Source organism: Mytilus trossulus, chromosome 12, assembly GCF_036588685.1.
Source record: "Mytilus trossulus isolate FHL-02 chromosome 12, PNRI_Mtr1.1.1.hap1, whole genome shotgun sequence".
Lineage (NCBI taxonomy): Eukaryota > Metazoa > Mollusca > Bivalvia > Mytilida > Mytilidae > Mytilus > Mytilus trossulus.
Window position 1 is genome coordinate 50,877,540 of NC_086384.1, and position 15,640 is coordinate 50,893,179.

The following is a 15,640-nucleotide window of genomic DNA, read 5'->3' on the forward strand; positions in this document are numbered from 1 at the left end:
ACAATCAGCAATTCTCTGTTGATAATATCAGCATCAAATCTTTGTTGATACTATCAGCAGCATAATTATAATTACAGATTTTTAAGACAATACATATGTTCCAATCCGTCAAATATGTTGGCAAAACATATAACCTGGAAGTAAGGCAACGACACTTGTAAATCAATCAAAATAAATATACATATTTATACAACCCGTCCGTCTTTGTATTAAAATTGTATCGTACATAATTAATTCGAGGTTATGTTTTTTAGATTTTTTAAGAATTATTTACGTAACCAAATGCATCTTTTCAAAGAGCGGCAATTTGGGATTTGTCTCAGTATTGTTTTCTATCAAATTGCACAATCCAATATGTAATCACGTAATCCCGTATTACGTCGCCGGTAAAACTGAATTTGCGACCGTCAAATCGCCAATTGACGGTGACAACTCTTCAACTACAGTACTTTTCTGCCTTAATTACTGATTATGAATTCAAACTAATACATATATATCTTTTAGGCGAGAAAGAAAAATGCTTCCAACTAAACACTCTACTCGTCGATATACATCCTATTTCCTTTGAATCTTGAAAATCCAGAAATATTTTTGCATGACTGGTTATTCCAAAGAGATTTTTATCAAGTTATATAGCTTTATGCCATCGAAAGTACGACATTGCTATTGTTAATTGTGTTCCTATTTAACTATGTCAAGAGACAGCAATCCATTTTTGATCGAATCGCACTCCGATATTTGAGGTTGTTGGTAGGGGATTCCTTTATCTTTGAAAAAGGGGGGTCTTTATTTTTTATTTTTTTATGTCCCATTATTCTCTTTTCTTTGAACTCCATCCAGAACCTCATAATTTTATCGATTTTAATTATAAAATCGTACTGTGAGAAAAAACAACATCAATTATTGCACCTAAATGTTTTCAAACTGCTTCTTCAGACGGATGGGGAGTAGCGAATTTCATTTGAATAGAATTTTTTTTTATACTTAATTTTAAAACGAAATGTTTCGGGACAGGGTTTTGTTATATAAAAAAATGCAATTACGCGTATGATATCCCGGCGTGTGATCGAGGCCATCATGTGTAATTATGATAACATGATAATGAAAGTTCGGCATATATACAATAGCAATATATATACACTCTAGTGGGTGTGTGTACACATTCTTGTAGAAAGTAACATCAGGCTAATCGACAAAGTGTAGCAAAATGGCGGGTAGTGAAATTACGGTCTGCAAATTGAGGCGATATGACACTGGTCAGCCATGGGGATTTAAAATGCAGGGAGGATCCGAGGTCGGGATCCCACTCCAAGTTGCTGAGGTAGGTCTAAGATTTCCTTTACAAAATGGTTCGTTTTTTAAAAAGAGGTGTATTATTATATTTGGGTGTTTGCAGCTGTCAGCTAAATATGTACCCTTGATAAAAAAAAAAAAACTATCAAAGTCGATTCTTTGATTTTGAATCCACAGGATGCATACTTATGGTATTTTTTTTTTGTATTAAGAAATTTTATTGTGACATTTTCTTAAACTTTCTTCATATTTTGTATTTACCTGTATTTTGAATCAATGTGTCTTTGTATACACATGATACATTCAGTGATTCATTAGAAAGGTATACTGAATGTATCAACCCATGCTTGAAATAATTTATCCCGAGGAATATATATACATGTTTATGTCAATAAAATTTAAAACAGATTATTCAAATTTTAAACTTTTGCCTCACGCTGTATTAAGGGAAATCATCGTTCTGTAAATTAAAAAGTGGTTGAAATATTTATAACTCTAAAATTATAATAACTTTCAATATTTTTTATGTAAATAATTTTAAAAAAATGTAATGGTAATAACATAAATAGCTGAGTGTTTTTTTCGCTCAAATTACCAGCAGTGGCAAATATCTCATGCATTACCAATACGATTTTATAATCATATCGTTAAATCAATAACCACGATAATATTCTTTATTAAAGAGGATAATTTTAACCCAATTAGTGTTCCCTAATCTTTACTTGGATGACTTGAGGCCCTCATAAAAAAAGAACAAACCGATACATACAAAATCATCCAATCTAATCATCATACAATAAGATAAATAAAAATAATTATATCAAGTTTGCATTAAAGATTTGGAGTAAAAATGTATATTCTATAAGCTGTATTGCTTTTGACTAAAGTAACAATTACACCCTTCTTGATTGCCAAGATCAGTAAATACTATGCAGTACATTGACAGTTGATAATAACGTTATCTAGGAGTCGGGTTACATTAGCAGCCAAATGTGGAATGTATCTGGCACACGCACAAGTATGCATGCACGTGTGAAGATATTAGTGTTATCGATGTTTCAATGATTTGTAATTATCTCTGCATTAACAGACATACATTGAACCTGTAAATTTATTTATCTTTTGATTTGTTTTCTTGTTTGTTTATCTTATTGTCTGTTTTCTTATTATGTATATATAACATATAAGAATTCAAATTTCTCGCACATTTTTTCGTGCAAATCGGAAGTCGTTGGTTTTGCACTTAAAAACACACGAGTGTATTTCTCTAGATATTTACTGATCTACACAGCTGCATTCAAGGCGTTTTCTTTGAGTATAATAAAATACAATTAGAAACTATCTATTGCCGTGGTGATTTTGTTAACAATTAAATAATATCAACAGAGAAAAATCATACATATTATATATATGACATGTCTCTGATATCAAATTTTGCAATCGTGTTAAACATATCGTCTGTCAAATGACTGTGTGATGCGCACCTGTATGTGTGTTGTTGTGTCTGTGCTTGTCACTCTCGCTTTCAGCATTCATCACTGGCTAGCAGCTTGCTGTGAAAAGGAGAGCCGAGTGCGTAAGTCTTTCCTGCCAGTTACAGCCTCTCATGCAGTAAGACCTATGTGGCCCAGATATGGGATCCTCCACGAGGTGATAGATGGAAACTGGGCACCTCACGGCCCCAGGCAAAACCACAAGGTCTCGGAGGAGGTTTGGCCCCTAGATGCACGGCATGCTAGGCCCACCGGTGAGTGGACACGCCCTGGTGCCTGCAAACCAAACTCCCAGCTATGGGAAAATAGCCCCACTGCCTTGTGGGTGACTGTGGAAAGTCAAAGGCTATGGGAGACAACCCAGAAAGAAATCCGGACAGATGCAATTCGTTAGCATGGTAATGCAATCATCTACGGGAAGGACTACCCAGAGAGAAAACCCGGCCCACCAGAGTGGAGGTTGGACGTTGGGCTAACTACCCAACTCTGTAAAAAAGAACTTGTTACAGAAACCAGAAACGCTGAAGAAACCCAAGATTGGTGTACTGCTGAGGAACCAAACATGACACATTTGGGGGAAAGCCGAAAGGAAGCCCAAAAGCCGATCGGTTCCATAGTAGCGCCAAAACAAAATATGTATATAGGATGTTGGAATGTTAGAACAATGGCAGACATATCAAAAGCAGCACAAGTAGCGAAGGAAATGAAAAATTATGGTATGGACATACTAGGTATCAGTGAGAGTAGATGGAAAGGATCAGGTGAAACCAAGCTTCAAAGTGGAGACACGGTGATCTATGTTGGTGATGATGAACATCAAGTCAAGGGAGTAGCCATAATGATGAATGAAAGAGCTAAGAAATCATTGATGGAATGGACACCAATCAACAAGAGAATGATAAAGGCAAGATTCTATTCAAAGTATAAGAAACTGACAGTAATTCAAGCATATGCTCCAACAAATGATGCAAAAGAGGAAGAGAAAGAAGAATTTTACCAACAACTACAAGACAATGTTTCATCCTGCAATAAGAATGATATGCTTATAGTTATGGGTGACCTGAACGCAAAAGTAGGCAAAGACAATAGCCATATGCAAGAGGTGTTAGGAAAACATGGATGTGGGACAATTAATGAAAATGGTGAATTACTATGTAATTTCTGCCAAATCAACGGCCTCATCATAACAGGCTCCATTTTTCCACATAAGGAAATACATAAAGTAACATGGAAATCCCCTGATGGCAAAACAACAAACCAAATAGATCATATAATGGTACGAGGGGACATGAGGACATCAATATTGGATACAAGAGTAATGAGAGGAGCAGATGTGTATACTGACCACTACTTAGTAAGGTCTAAGATCAGACTCAAACTGGCAAGAAATAAAGGTGACAAGAACAAATGCAAAAGAGAGAGATATGACCTAAACAAGCTAAAAAGTATGGATGTAAGGAAAAAGTACAATATTGAAGTGAGAAACAGATTCCAAGTACTAGAAGAAGGTAACATCGAAGATCCAGTGTTGAAATATGAAGGTGCAGTAGAGATATACACTGAGGCAGCTAAACAGGTATTGGGGAGCAGTAAAAAGATCAGTAAACCATGGATAACCAACAATACATGGAAAATGGTTGATGAAAGAAAAGAAATTAAAAATAGATTAGAAGGAACAAGATCGGAAAGATTAAAAGTGAGACTCAGTGAAGAATACAAGCAGAAAAATAAAGGGGTTAAGAAAAGTGCCAGAGAGGATAAAAGGAAGTGGTACAATATGATGGCTGAAGATGCAGAAAAAGCAGCAGAAAATGGCAGAAGCAAAGAGCTTTATAACATCACTAAAATACTAACAGGGGAAAGAAAGAGGCAACACACAGGAGTAAAAAGTAAAGAAGGAGAACTGAAAAGTGAAAGAAATGATATATTGAATAGATGGGTAGAACATTTTAGTGAAGTTTTAAATAGGCAAGATCCTCTTCATCCAATTTCAGAGGAAGATGTAGATATGGCAGAAATTATAATAGAGGAGATCGACCTAGGAGAATGGACAGTAGCTGAAGTTAAAAGAGCACTAAAGAAGACACAAAATGGGAAGTCAGCAGGAATAGACAGTGTAACACCAGAGCTTATAAAGGCAGACATCGACCTTACAGCAGAGAAAATGGCAGAAATATTTAACAGCCTATGGGAAGAAGAAAATTGGCCATCAGACTGGAGAAAGGGATTGATTTGTAAAATCTTTAAGAAGGGCGATATGACAGATTGTAACAACTGGAGGGGAGTGACTCTTTTACCTGTTTTCAGTAAAGTTTTCTGCAGAATGTTAATAGAAAGAATAAAAGAAGGAATAGACAAGAGATTGAGGAATGAGCAGGCAGGATTTAGACCAAAAAGAGGAACAACTGAACAGATTTTTATCCTTAGAAACATACTCGAGCAAACAAATGAATGGAGGGCAGCTTTAATAATACTTTTTATAGACTTCGAAAAAGCATTTGACTCAGTCCACCGAGAGAGTCTATGGTATATCATGAAGAGCTATGGAATACCAGACAAGATAATAAGAACCATAAAGGAGATATATAAAGGATTTAAGTGTTCTGTCATAGATCAGGGAGAAACATCAGAATGGTTTGAGATAAAATCAGGAGTGAAACAGGGATGCGTAATGTCAGGTTTTCTTTTCCTTCTAGTCATAGACTGGATCATGCGGAAAACAACTGCAGACAAAGCAAGAGGGATACGATGGAACTTTAATACTGTTCTAGAAGATCTTGACTTTGCTGATGACATCGCACTTCTTTCCTCAAAATTTAGCGACCTTGATGAAAAAACACAGAAATTAACAACTGAAGCTGAAAGAGTTGGAATGAAACTTAATCCCAAAAAATGTAAAACTCTAAGATCCCAGCAAACAAAGAATAAAGAGTTGATAACGTTATACGATCAGAAAATAGAAGATGTAGACAAATTCACATACCTGGGAGCAGTCATGGACAAAGAGGGAGGAGGCAGTTGTGACATCAAAAACAGAATACAGAAAGCAAGAGGGACATTCCATCGCCTAAGAAATATATGGTATGCAAGAGGAATTGGCCGAAAAACAAAAATACACCTATATAAATCATTAGTAAGACCTGTATTATTGTATGGATGCGAAACATGGAAATTAACAAACATTGAAGAAAAGAAACTAAATACTGTAGAACACCAGTGCCTAAGAAAGATCCTAAAAATAAGATGGCAAAGTAAAACATCGAACAAAACAGTAAATGAAGTAGCTAACACCAGAAACATCAGTTGCGAAATCAGAAGGAGACGGTGGACATGGATAGGACATACTTTAAGACGTGAAAGAGACAACAACAGCTATGTAGCTCTACAATGGGCACCTGAAGGGAAAAGAACTAGAGGAAGGCCAAAAACTACATGGAGAAGAACAACAGAGAAAGAAAGGAACCAACAAGGATGGACAAGTTGGAACGTAGCCAGAACAGCGGCAAAAGATAGAAAAGGGTGGAAAAACAGCGTGGAGGCCTTATGCGACTTCTGGCGCGGAGAGAATTAAGGTTAAGGTAAGGTTAAACATATCAATTTTATGATACTAACACATTGCAATCCCCCTTTTTCTACTGTATCAATTTTTCCATACCTATAGTCGTTTTCAATTGAAATTCGAATGTGACGAATGCTTATTGATAGAAAGGTCAGTCGCTGAATGATTAAAATTATCGCAACTTCTTGATAAAACATCAGATGCCATATAAACTAACAACACCGTGCTTTTCCTATTCACATAACGGATATAAAATCTTCTCTTTTTTTGCGTAGAAACCGCATATTTCATAATTTATGGAGTTTTCAAAAATGCAGATTTTTTGGGGGGTGTAAATTTTTGTACAGCGCGTTACACTTAAAATTTGATAGGCGTAGTTGATATACCATTTTTAATCGTTGAAAATGATTTTTTTTTTTTTAGAAATTTAGCAATTTAAAATTCTTATAGTTTCATTAGCGTGATTTGATAATAATTAATTTAAAATTTTGCTTACCCCAAATTCTTCCATATTCTCAACTTCCTATGACTCATGTAATTTCTTATCTTTAAAAAAAAATCTGCAACTATTTACGCCATAGCTTACAAAATGAAATAACTCAAAGGGGTAAATTTTAAATAAAAACCCGGTTTGATGAAAAGATTTGTTTTAATTTTTGATGAAATCAAGTCAAATTTTTATTTTTTACTCACCAAAATAAAATTAAATATTAAAAATTGACAAAATAAATATATATTACAGTAAATTGTGTTATTAGAAACAACCCCCAAACTAAGGCCCCGTGTCTTAATCGTGTTAAATTTCTAAAATCAGATAATTCATTCATCTTGGTTCAGATCGAACGGAATTCTGAAACAGGTAAATGCTTATTTATTTTTTCTCCAAAATGTTCTTATTTTGTATCGCTGGAGTAAATATGGTTTTACTTATGTATATCATTCTTCATAAAAGGTACTGACCAAAGAAAAAATAATTTAAATATTTTAAATATTTCCTGATTTTTTAACCACTCAATTAATTTGATCTTATTCACAAGTCCGTAAACGCTGTTTTTTGCTACTGTGTCATGCTTCAGTGATTCCCTTTATAATCAACATTTTTTTCCTCAAAAGGGGAGAGGGGATGGGTATCATGCTCTTCTTGATCCAACTCCGTGCTGGACACATGCCGTAGAACGTAAGCTTAAATCCGTGTGTCAATAAAAGTGACCATTGTCTTGAAACTTCAGATATGAATTTATCATGTTTATAAGGAACATAATTTTCGTTGCATAATTTGAAACAGCTGTAAACACCAGTCTAACATTTCTTTGGTCTTTGTTATTTTTTTCGCTTTCCACAAACACCGCACAGGGATCTATAACAGTTATATAATTTTACCGGTAGAATTATGAGACTGCTACATGTATACGCACGAAATAATAAAACAGATATACTCTTTGTTGAATGCCGTACGGTGACCTATAGTCATTTGTGGAGAGTTGTCTCATTAGCAATCAGAGTATTGTATTACCACATATTCTTTTATATATAAAATTTTGAGGTTATTTCACGTAAGATATGATAAAAGACTCATTAAACGATAAAATGAAAACTCAGGCTTATTCAAACTGCGATGTGGATATAAAAGAATACGGGATTTTGATATATTAAGTCTATCTTTAAATTTAATCATTCAAAGACGAAACGACAACGCCCTTTATAATTTCAACGATGAGTAATGGTATTCTTATCAATAGTCTATAATTTAATACTTGTATAAGTAATATATTTGGATTTTTAATTATAGGTATCTCCCAAGAGTGTTGCCGGAAAAGCTGGTTTGCGGGACGGTGACTTGATTTGCTACATTAACAAGGCTTACGTCGCTGACGTCACACATCAACACGCTAGGAACGAGATGATTCGAGCAGGAAACGATATCGACATGACCATAAAAAGGTAACGAGAGAGGGTCAGAATGGGGTAGTTCATTTATTTCTGTATTCTGTAATTTTAAGCATTTTTCTTAGTCTTTTTTTGTATGCCTATTAGTCGCTATTTAATGTATAATACATATTGCCATGCAGCCAATTATTTTCACTTCTTTATTGTTTCTTTTCTCTCTGCTTTACATTTTCTTGTCTTTTTTCTCTCAGCTCTTTATTTTTTGGCTCCTGCCATATCGGGGGGAACTATACGGGGGAGGTAATGAAGATGCCAACGAAATGTTATATTTCGCGACGTCAAACTGTGATATATCGGGAAAATATTTCGAAACATTTTTTTCAGGTTCCATTACTATTCATTTTAAAACATTTATGTGTCATTTGGACTATAGTGTAGAGTTGTGTCTTTGGTAATCATACCACATATTTTGTTTATATAGACACGGAAAAAGGTTTTTTTTCTAACCTAACTATGATGTCGAATTATCGTCCTGTTTATGCTAGACACGTGCACTGAACGTGAGAAAACATAACATTTATTTGAGTCAACCCTTTTTACTTTTACACATATGAACGCAAATTCTGCAACGCCGAGCTTCTCATTGCGTAGATTAACTGATATATAAGTTGCCTCGTAGTAGCATATTCCCCTCAAGAGCGGGATTTCATGAGTTCGAACTGAAGCCGGGTCAAGTCAATTTTTAAAAAATTGGTATTGGTTGCTTCCCCGACAAGTACAAGGCCTTTACAGGTTAGAACAAAGACTGGTCGGCAAGGAGTCAGATCAATGTGTCCGGGTTATAGGTAACATATCTTCTTGTGGACTTTTTGATCTAGCACGTGAAAAAATCCAAGGCAGGAGCCTGCAATTCAGTGGTTGCTGTATGTTGCTGTGTTACATATTTGTTTCCGTTATCTTTTTTGTACATTAAAGTTGGTTAACATTTGTGATTTCGGAGTCTTTTATAGCTGACTTTGTGATATGGGATTTGCTCATTGTTGAAGGTCGTACAATTTCCTATATAGCTTTTAGTCATTTAGTCTCTTACGCTTCTGGAGAGTTATGTTATTGGCAATTTTACCAAATCTTCTTCTGAAGAAAGAAGAACTAAAAAGTAACGATGTATTCTTAATAATCAATTTCAGACTTACCAATACCCTCAGTCTTGAGTTGCTTCCTATATATTATTATAATGTGTGTTTCTTTACAGACCAGGAGGAGTTGGTCAACAGACAGCTGCCCCTCCCCAAGAAGAAGATTCTGTAGATGACAATTACAGAGATGTACAGCCAAAAACATATCAAATTTTACAGACAGAACTGCCACATGCAGCAGCAGCAGGTTTGTTACTACTTATAGAAACGGGGATTTCCCAGAAAAATGACGTCATTGGTTATCTGCAGTTTAAAAATAGTCTAACATAATTAGATAATATTCTTGGCAATGCAAACCATTACAAAGGTTTTATAATCCCTTAATAAATTAATAATTTTTATTGCAAAAACATGGAACCCTGGCAGGTTAAAATGCAAAAACATTCCATTATATACACAAGTGACAAGAAACATGATAATACATGATAAACATGATAAATGTTTGAAACGAGTGAAGTTGATATCTTATAATATAAAATAATACATATATATATATACATTGTACATAAAATTAAAATTGCGAATGAAAATAAGAAATGTTTGTTTCAAAGAGACAACAACCCGTCTAAAGAGCAGAAAACAGCCGAAAACCTCCAATGGGTCTTCAAGATGTTCAACGCAGCCAGAAAATCCTGAACATGAAGGCGGGATTTTGATGGCTTTTAAACAAAAATATGTACTAGTATGTTCAGTGAATGTGATACTGGTCATGATTCACATGAATTAGTTTTCAATAGAGTATCTGTCCGCCAATTAATCTTCTTGTGTTCCAAATGATTAGGCCAAGACATACATTTTAGTAGTAAAAGATTGTAGAACATCTTCAACGTTTTATTCAATTCAAGTCAGTATGGTCTTTTTTTTACATTAACATTTCTCTTATTTTGTTCAAATTTTACAGGAGGCAGACCCGCGTCAATATTTGATAAGAAGAAAAAAGCCAGATCTGAATATACAAAGACTGAACAATCTGGATACACAAAAGCATACGGACAATCGTAATGGAAGATAATGTACCAAATTGGAATGGGCATTCAACACATAAACTTTGAAATATCTGGGAATTTTAGAATATATAAGAGTGTTAAATCAAAGAAAGTATAAAGTGAAATTTACATTCAGTTTTGCCAAGGATTTGTATAGTGAGTCTCACTATACTAAATTAAATCCTTGGTTTGACAAACTGAACTTACTATTTAAATTTCAAAGAGAGATAATTAAAAACTGAAAAGGATAATTAAACGGTTATATAAATCAAAAAAACGGATGTACCGCTTCATTTGCATGGCATTTCCTTTAACTTGTCTTCATAAAATAATTTGGTTAAATTTTTGAATACTATATAATTTTTTAACGTATTTATACTTTTCAATTTATACGACAGATAAAAAAAAATGCTGAATATTTCAATATAATCTTGATTTTAGAAGTTGTTTTAACCCAAAGGAAAACTATAATTATATTTGAATGAGAATGTAACATTAAAGTATTTTTCATCCTATCTCTTCATGAAGTAGCATAAACATGATGCATGTATACTATATGGTAGTCTATTCATTCTTTTTATTCAAAATGTACGAAAAGGGTGGGACATTTGATGTATCAGCTACTTATACCTACCACAAAGCGATACTTTAACGATTCACAGCTTTATTTAAAAACAAAGCTACAATGTCATGTACACAAAGCTAATATATATTATTGTATATTAAGTTTCTATTTATCTGATACAAGACTAATTAGTCTTAATATTATCTGTCAGATTTTCAAATTTTCCTTTTTCTGTACATATTTATTCCTGTGCCTCAAAAGAAGAAACAATGTTTGCCTGTTAAATAATGTTCAGTTTGTACAAGCTTTACTTGACCTATGGTTCCCATGGTTACTACTACACAATGTTGTTATTATTTTCAATGTATTTTGTTTTTGTTTATAATTATTTATTTTGTATAAAGACATTTATGTATATTGATGTGTTTGCTAAAAATTTGCATAATAAAGCTATATCAAGTCTGAGTGATTATTGCAGACCCTTGCCAATATAAAGTAAGAAGATGTGGTATGATTGACAATGGCACAACACATAGACAAATAAATGTAGATTATAGCTACTATATGTAACTTTTGAGCTTTCAACAATGAGAATAACATCATACTGCACATCATGCAACACGTATGAAGAGACTAAGTAATTGAATCTAATAAAAAGTAGTTAATTAGGTATGATTACTAATGAGACAACTATCCACCAAAGTTTAAATGATTTTTTTTCTTGTATATTTTTTTCATTTAGTTTCTCTGTTTTACAATGAATGTACCTCAATGGTAACTGAATATACACATATGGCAACATGTGGTATATGTGTTTAACCGGAAGTAAAGGGAAGGCCGTTTTGATGTGCGGGGATGTATGCATACCCAGCAAAACTCGGTCAGAATGTTGAATTTTATGCCTCTGTGGTCGTAAAAAAACTTTTGCAACAATACTTTCAGTGCACTGTATGTGCCATGTTTTAAGGCTAAATTTTGGTTTTTATCCAACATACCCTCATTCTTTTAAAAGTGCAGTAGAAATGTGTTGCCCTTCAATCCGATCGAACATAATTACAGACTATATGTATTATATGAATTGTTAATTGTTAGGTAGCCTGCAAATGTTTGAAACATTTTCCATCGCACGTTTTTCAAAGACCACTTTTTAATCAGTTATATCAATGTGATCAATGTCTTAATTATATTGTACAAGTGCTTAGCGGAGAAGCAGCAAATACCAGTTATCATGAAACCAAGACTCCAAACTCCTCAGGCAAAATTATTCTTCAATGGATTTCACTTTTATTTGTAGGCTTTTTGTCATATACCTCTTTACTGGTTTGTGTCCTTGAACATCCTTTGCCTTTAAATTGTCGGTTTTGACCGCTTATGATGAAGGTAAAACCAAGAAAAATGCTGGTTTCGCATTTAATATGTAACGAATTATTTTCATTTTATTTTGAAGTCATTGGTTTAGTTTCACCTGCTAGTGTATGATTGTACCTATAGGATTAATACTCAAACAATGACACCGATATAGAATATGGAAATACGGAGATTCGATACGTTTGCCAAACGTACTATTCAACCGTTGTCTATATGACGTGGTTTGAGGAACTATATACATGTAGGTCGCTGTATGGTTTTCAACAGAGGATTGTCTATAAAAAAAAACCGACATTGCAAAATACAAGTTACTATCGTGTCAGTTTAGGTAATATATGAGGTGCTGTCTAAGTAGCATGTGAGCAGACCAAATTATGTATTTTAAACTTTCTACAAAGCAGCCAAGTCATATAACTGTGCTTAAAATTTCTTATAAAAATGCGAATGAATGATCATACTAGTTGCTAACATCGACGTACTTTAGGTGACAATCCTACTACATTTTATTATTGTATATCCCTAATACATGTAAGTAAGGATAATATATTGTTAACAGCCAATATTTCCTCCTTGGTTGTTCCTTATATATATATATATATAATAGGAAGTCTAAGGATAAATGGGGTGTCATTTCGAACTCAAAAAGTTTCTGGATCAATATGTGTTTCTAAATCGCTACTTATACAATACTTTATACAATGCACAATGATCACCTTGTTCATCGCAGTAAAGTAGAGTGTTTTTGTCTTCATTATAGCATACAGCTCGCAGAAAAGAATTATCTTCGTTATCAAGCAAGTTTTTATATGTTTTCCCATCGTGTTGTATAATTATCAGGTTTTTTGATGTACGACAAGCAACGAAAACGTTGCCACAACAATCATTTGCTACGCCGTAAGGATACTCCAGAGAATCATCTCGAAACTTCCATACTTCTTTTCCATTCATATCATAACAACATACAGTGCTATGTAAATCGTCCGAACAGAAGAAGTTGTTTTTGGACGCGGAGATGTATTCATAAGCTTCTGCATTTAAAGAACGTAGTTTTTTCCCATTAATATCAAAAACCTCTACGTTCTCACATACGACATAAATGTTACCATTTGACTGACTCAATCCCCAGCAATGCTCTCCGGTCTGTATTTTCTTGTCAACCAGACTTTTTCGATAATTAAATATTTCGAAGAATTTGTATTCTCCGTATGAGATTGCAATGCGATCAGAATCTAGCACTGTGATATCATACGGAGCAGCAGAAACTTGAATACTGCCGATGTAGGTACCTTCTACACTGTACTCCAATAGTTTTTTGTTTCTGTAATTCGAAAACAATAGATTTCCACCAGGCAATATAGCACAACCTGTTATATACATATTTCCTTCTTTTTTGATATCAACTTTAGTTATTAATTGGAGTTTTACGTCAGCGACATTTCTTGCGGATTTTACATTTTGTTGCATTTGTGCCTGCTCTATTTTTTGTTCTCTAATGTATAAATTTGAGGTGTGTTCAGTGACTTGAATTTCTCCAAACTCTTTGATTACTCCATTTGATAATTTCTGAATATCACTGTTCAGAACCAGATTGAATTTGTAATCATAAATACAATCAGATGCAGTCTTAATGGATTCCTTTTCTCTCATAACCAATTTGTCAGTTTGACGCGTTCCAAGAAATACTTGTAAGTCGGAAGCATACTCTTTCATCTGCAATACTTGATCTTTAAGTTTGATAAGCTTTTCCTCTTGTGTAATTAACTGTTGTAGAAACTTATTACATTTCGAACTGCACGATTCTGATGCGATAACCAATGTTTGGATAAACGTTTCTTCCAGCTCGTCTAAGTGACTATTTATTTTTGTCCGTGTATCTCGTATAGTCGTCCTTATATCTTTTTCTTGCTTTTTAATATCATTTTTGGTAGTATTTCTATTGTTGATGCATAGTGTAATGTTACGCAATGTTGCCTCGATTGCCTCCTGCAATTCGGATATAGCGGTGGATTGTGTTGCATTTGTAGCAGCAACATCTATTGGTATAACATCCGAACATGATCCGTGTTTACTTGGCAAACAAAAAACACAAAGTGATTGATCGTGGGATTTACAGAACCACTCTAGTTTCTTGTCATGGACGCTGCAGGTTAAAGAGACTGGAACATCTGCTATCTTTCTGTAATCGTCAATCGAGATAAGTTTATGGTCCCTTGTTGTTTTGGTTTTCCTGTGATTTTTCTCACATTCTTCACATAAACCCTCCTCACAACTGGTGCACCATTTTCTAGCATTCTGATGGGTATCATCGTACAAACATGGACCACAAGGTATAACGGTAGTCATGACGCAAACATACGTTAAACAAAAACAAAAAACATTAGTAAAGTTTGAAATATGTATATCTGTAGTAATGGTCTAATATTTCGTTCAAATCAAAAAAAAATATTGACAAAACCGAACTCAAATGCATTTACGGAAAAGATTGAAAATCTGATTGAATGACTGAATAACTAATTTCTGATATAGAACAAGTTTTTCCCGAAGAATGTGGTAGGTTAAAATCCATCACAATATGAGAAGATATCAAATGGTTGACCGAATGAGACCTTAAAAGAGGGACGAAATATACCAAAGGGACAGTCAAACTCATAAATCAAAATGATAACGCCATGGCTAAAAATGAAAAAGACAAACCGACAAACAATAGTACACATGACACAACATAGAAAACTAAAGAATAAACAACACGAACCCCATGTATTTAAGATACATACTGAGAACTAATCGGAGAATGTTAATACATTTGGAAAATTTATAAAACGTAATTTCATAACACATACAATTCAACAATTCATCTTTTAGTTCACACAATTATTCCTTTTATTTTACGTTTTGTCTACATAAAGCTAGCCGACCGAATAGTGCTAGGACTACTTGTATTCAAATGTCATTGCAATGCGCATGACTTTTTTGTTTTGTGTGCGGAAGTGCGTTATCTTCAGAGGCACCAGAGGGTAGCGTGTAATCCTATCACTGATGATGAGATCATGGCTGAAAACGGCGATATCAACATTTGTAATAAATTTTACAGTTTTAATAATTTGACAACTGAATACGATGGTATGAATTTCAAAGATAGATATAATTTTATAAAAAGACTCAAACATATTTGAAATCGCAAGAAAAGGAGAAATAAAAGATAAATGATCGGTGAACCCATTCGGGCACTTGCCAGTGTCGGAGAACAATAATTTTATCAAATTCGATTCGCTATCTTTCGCTATTTTTTCAGT

At 34.0% G+C, this 15,640-nt stretch overlaps 2 protein-coding genes across 2 annotated transcripts; one reads left to right on the forward strand and one right to left on the reverse strand.

Annotated features, from left to right (window-relative positions):
- Positions 1-1,127: 1,127 nt before the first annotated feature.
- Positions 1,128-11,438, forward strand: LOC134692782 (PDZ and LIM domain protein 4-like). The gene is made up of 4 exons (XM_063553314.1): positions 1,128-1,321; positions 8,135-8,286; positions 9,485-9,615; positions 10,330-11,438. Exons 1-4 carry the CDS (start codon positions 1,208-1,210, stop codon positions 10,428-10,430), a joined length of 498 nt encoding a protein of 165 aa, XP_063409384.1. The 5' UTR covers positions 1,128-1,207; the 3' UTR covers positions 10,431-11,438.
- Positions 11,439-13,022: 1,584 nt separating this feature from the next.
- LOC134692554 (uncharacterized) lies at positions 13,023-14,690 on the reverse strand. The gene has a single exon (XM_063553012.1). It carries the CDS (start codon positions 14,688-14,690, stop codon positions 13,023-13,025), a length of 1,668 nt encoding a protein of 555 aa, XP_063409082.1.
- Between the last annotated feature and the right edge of the window lie 950 nt (positions 14,691-15,640).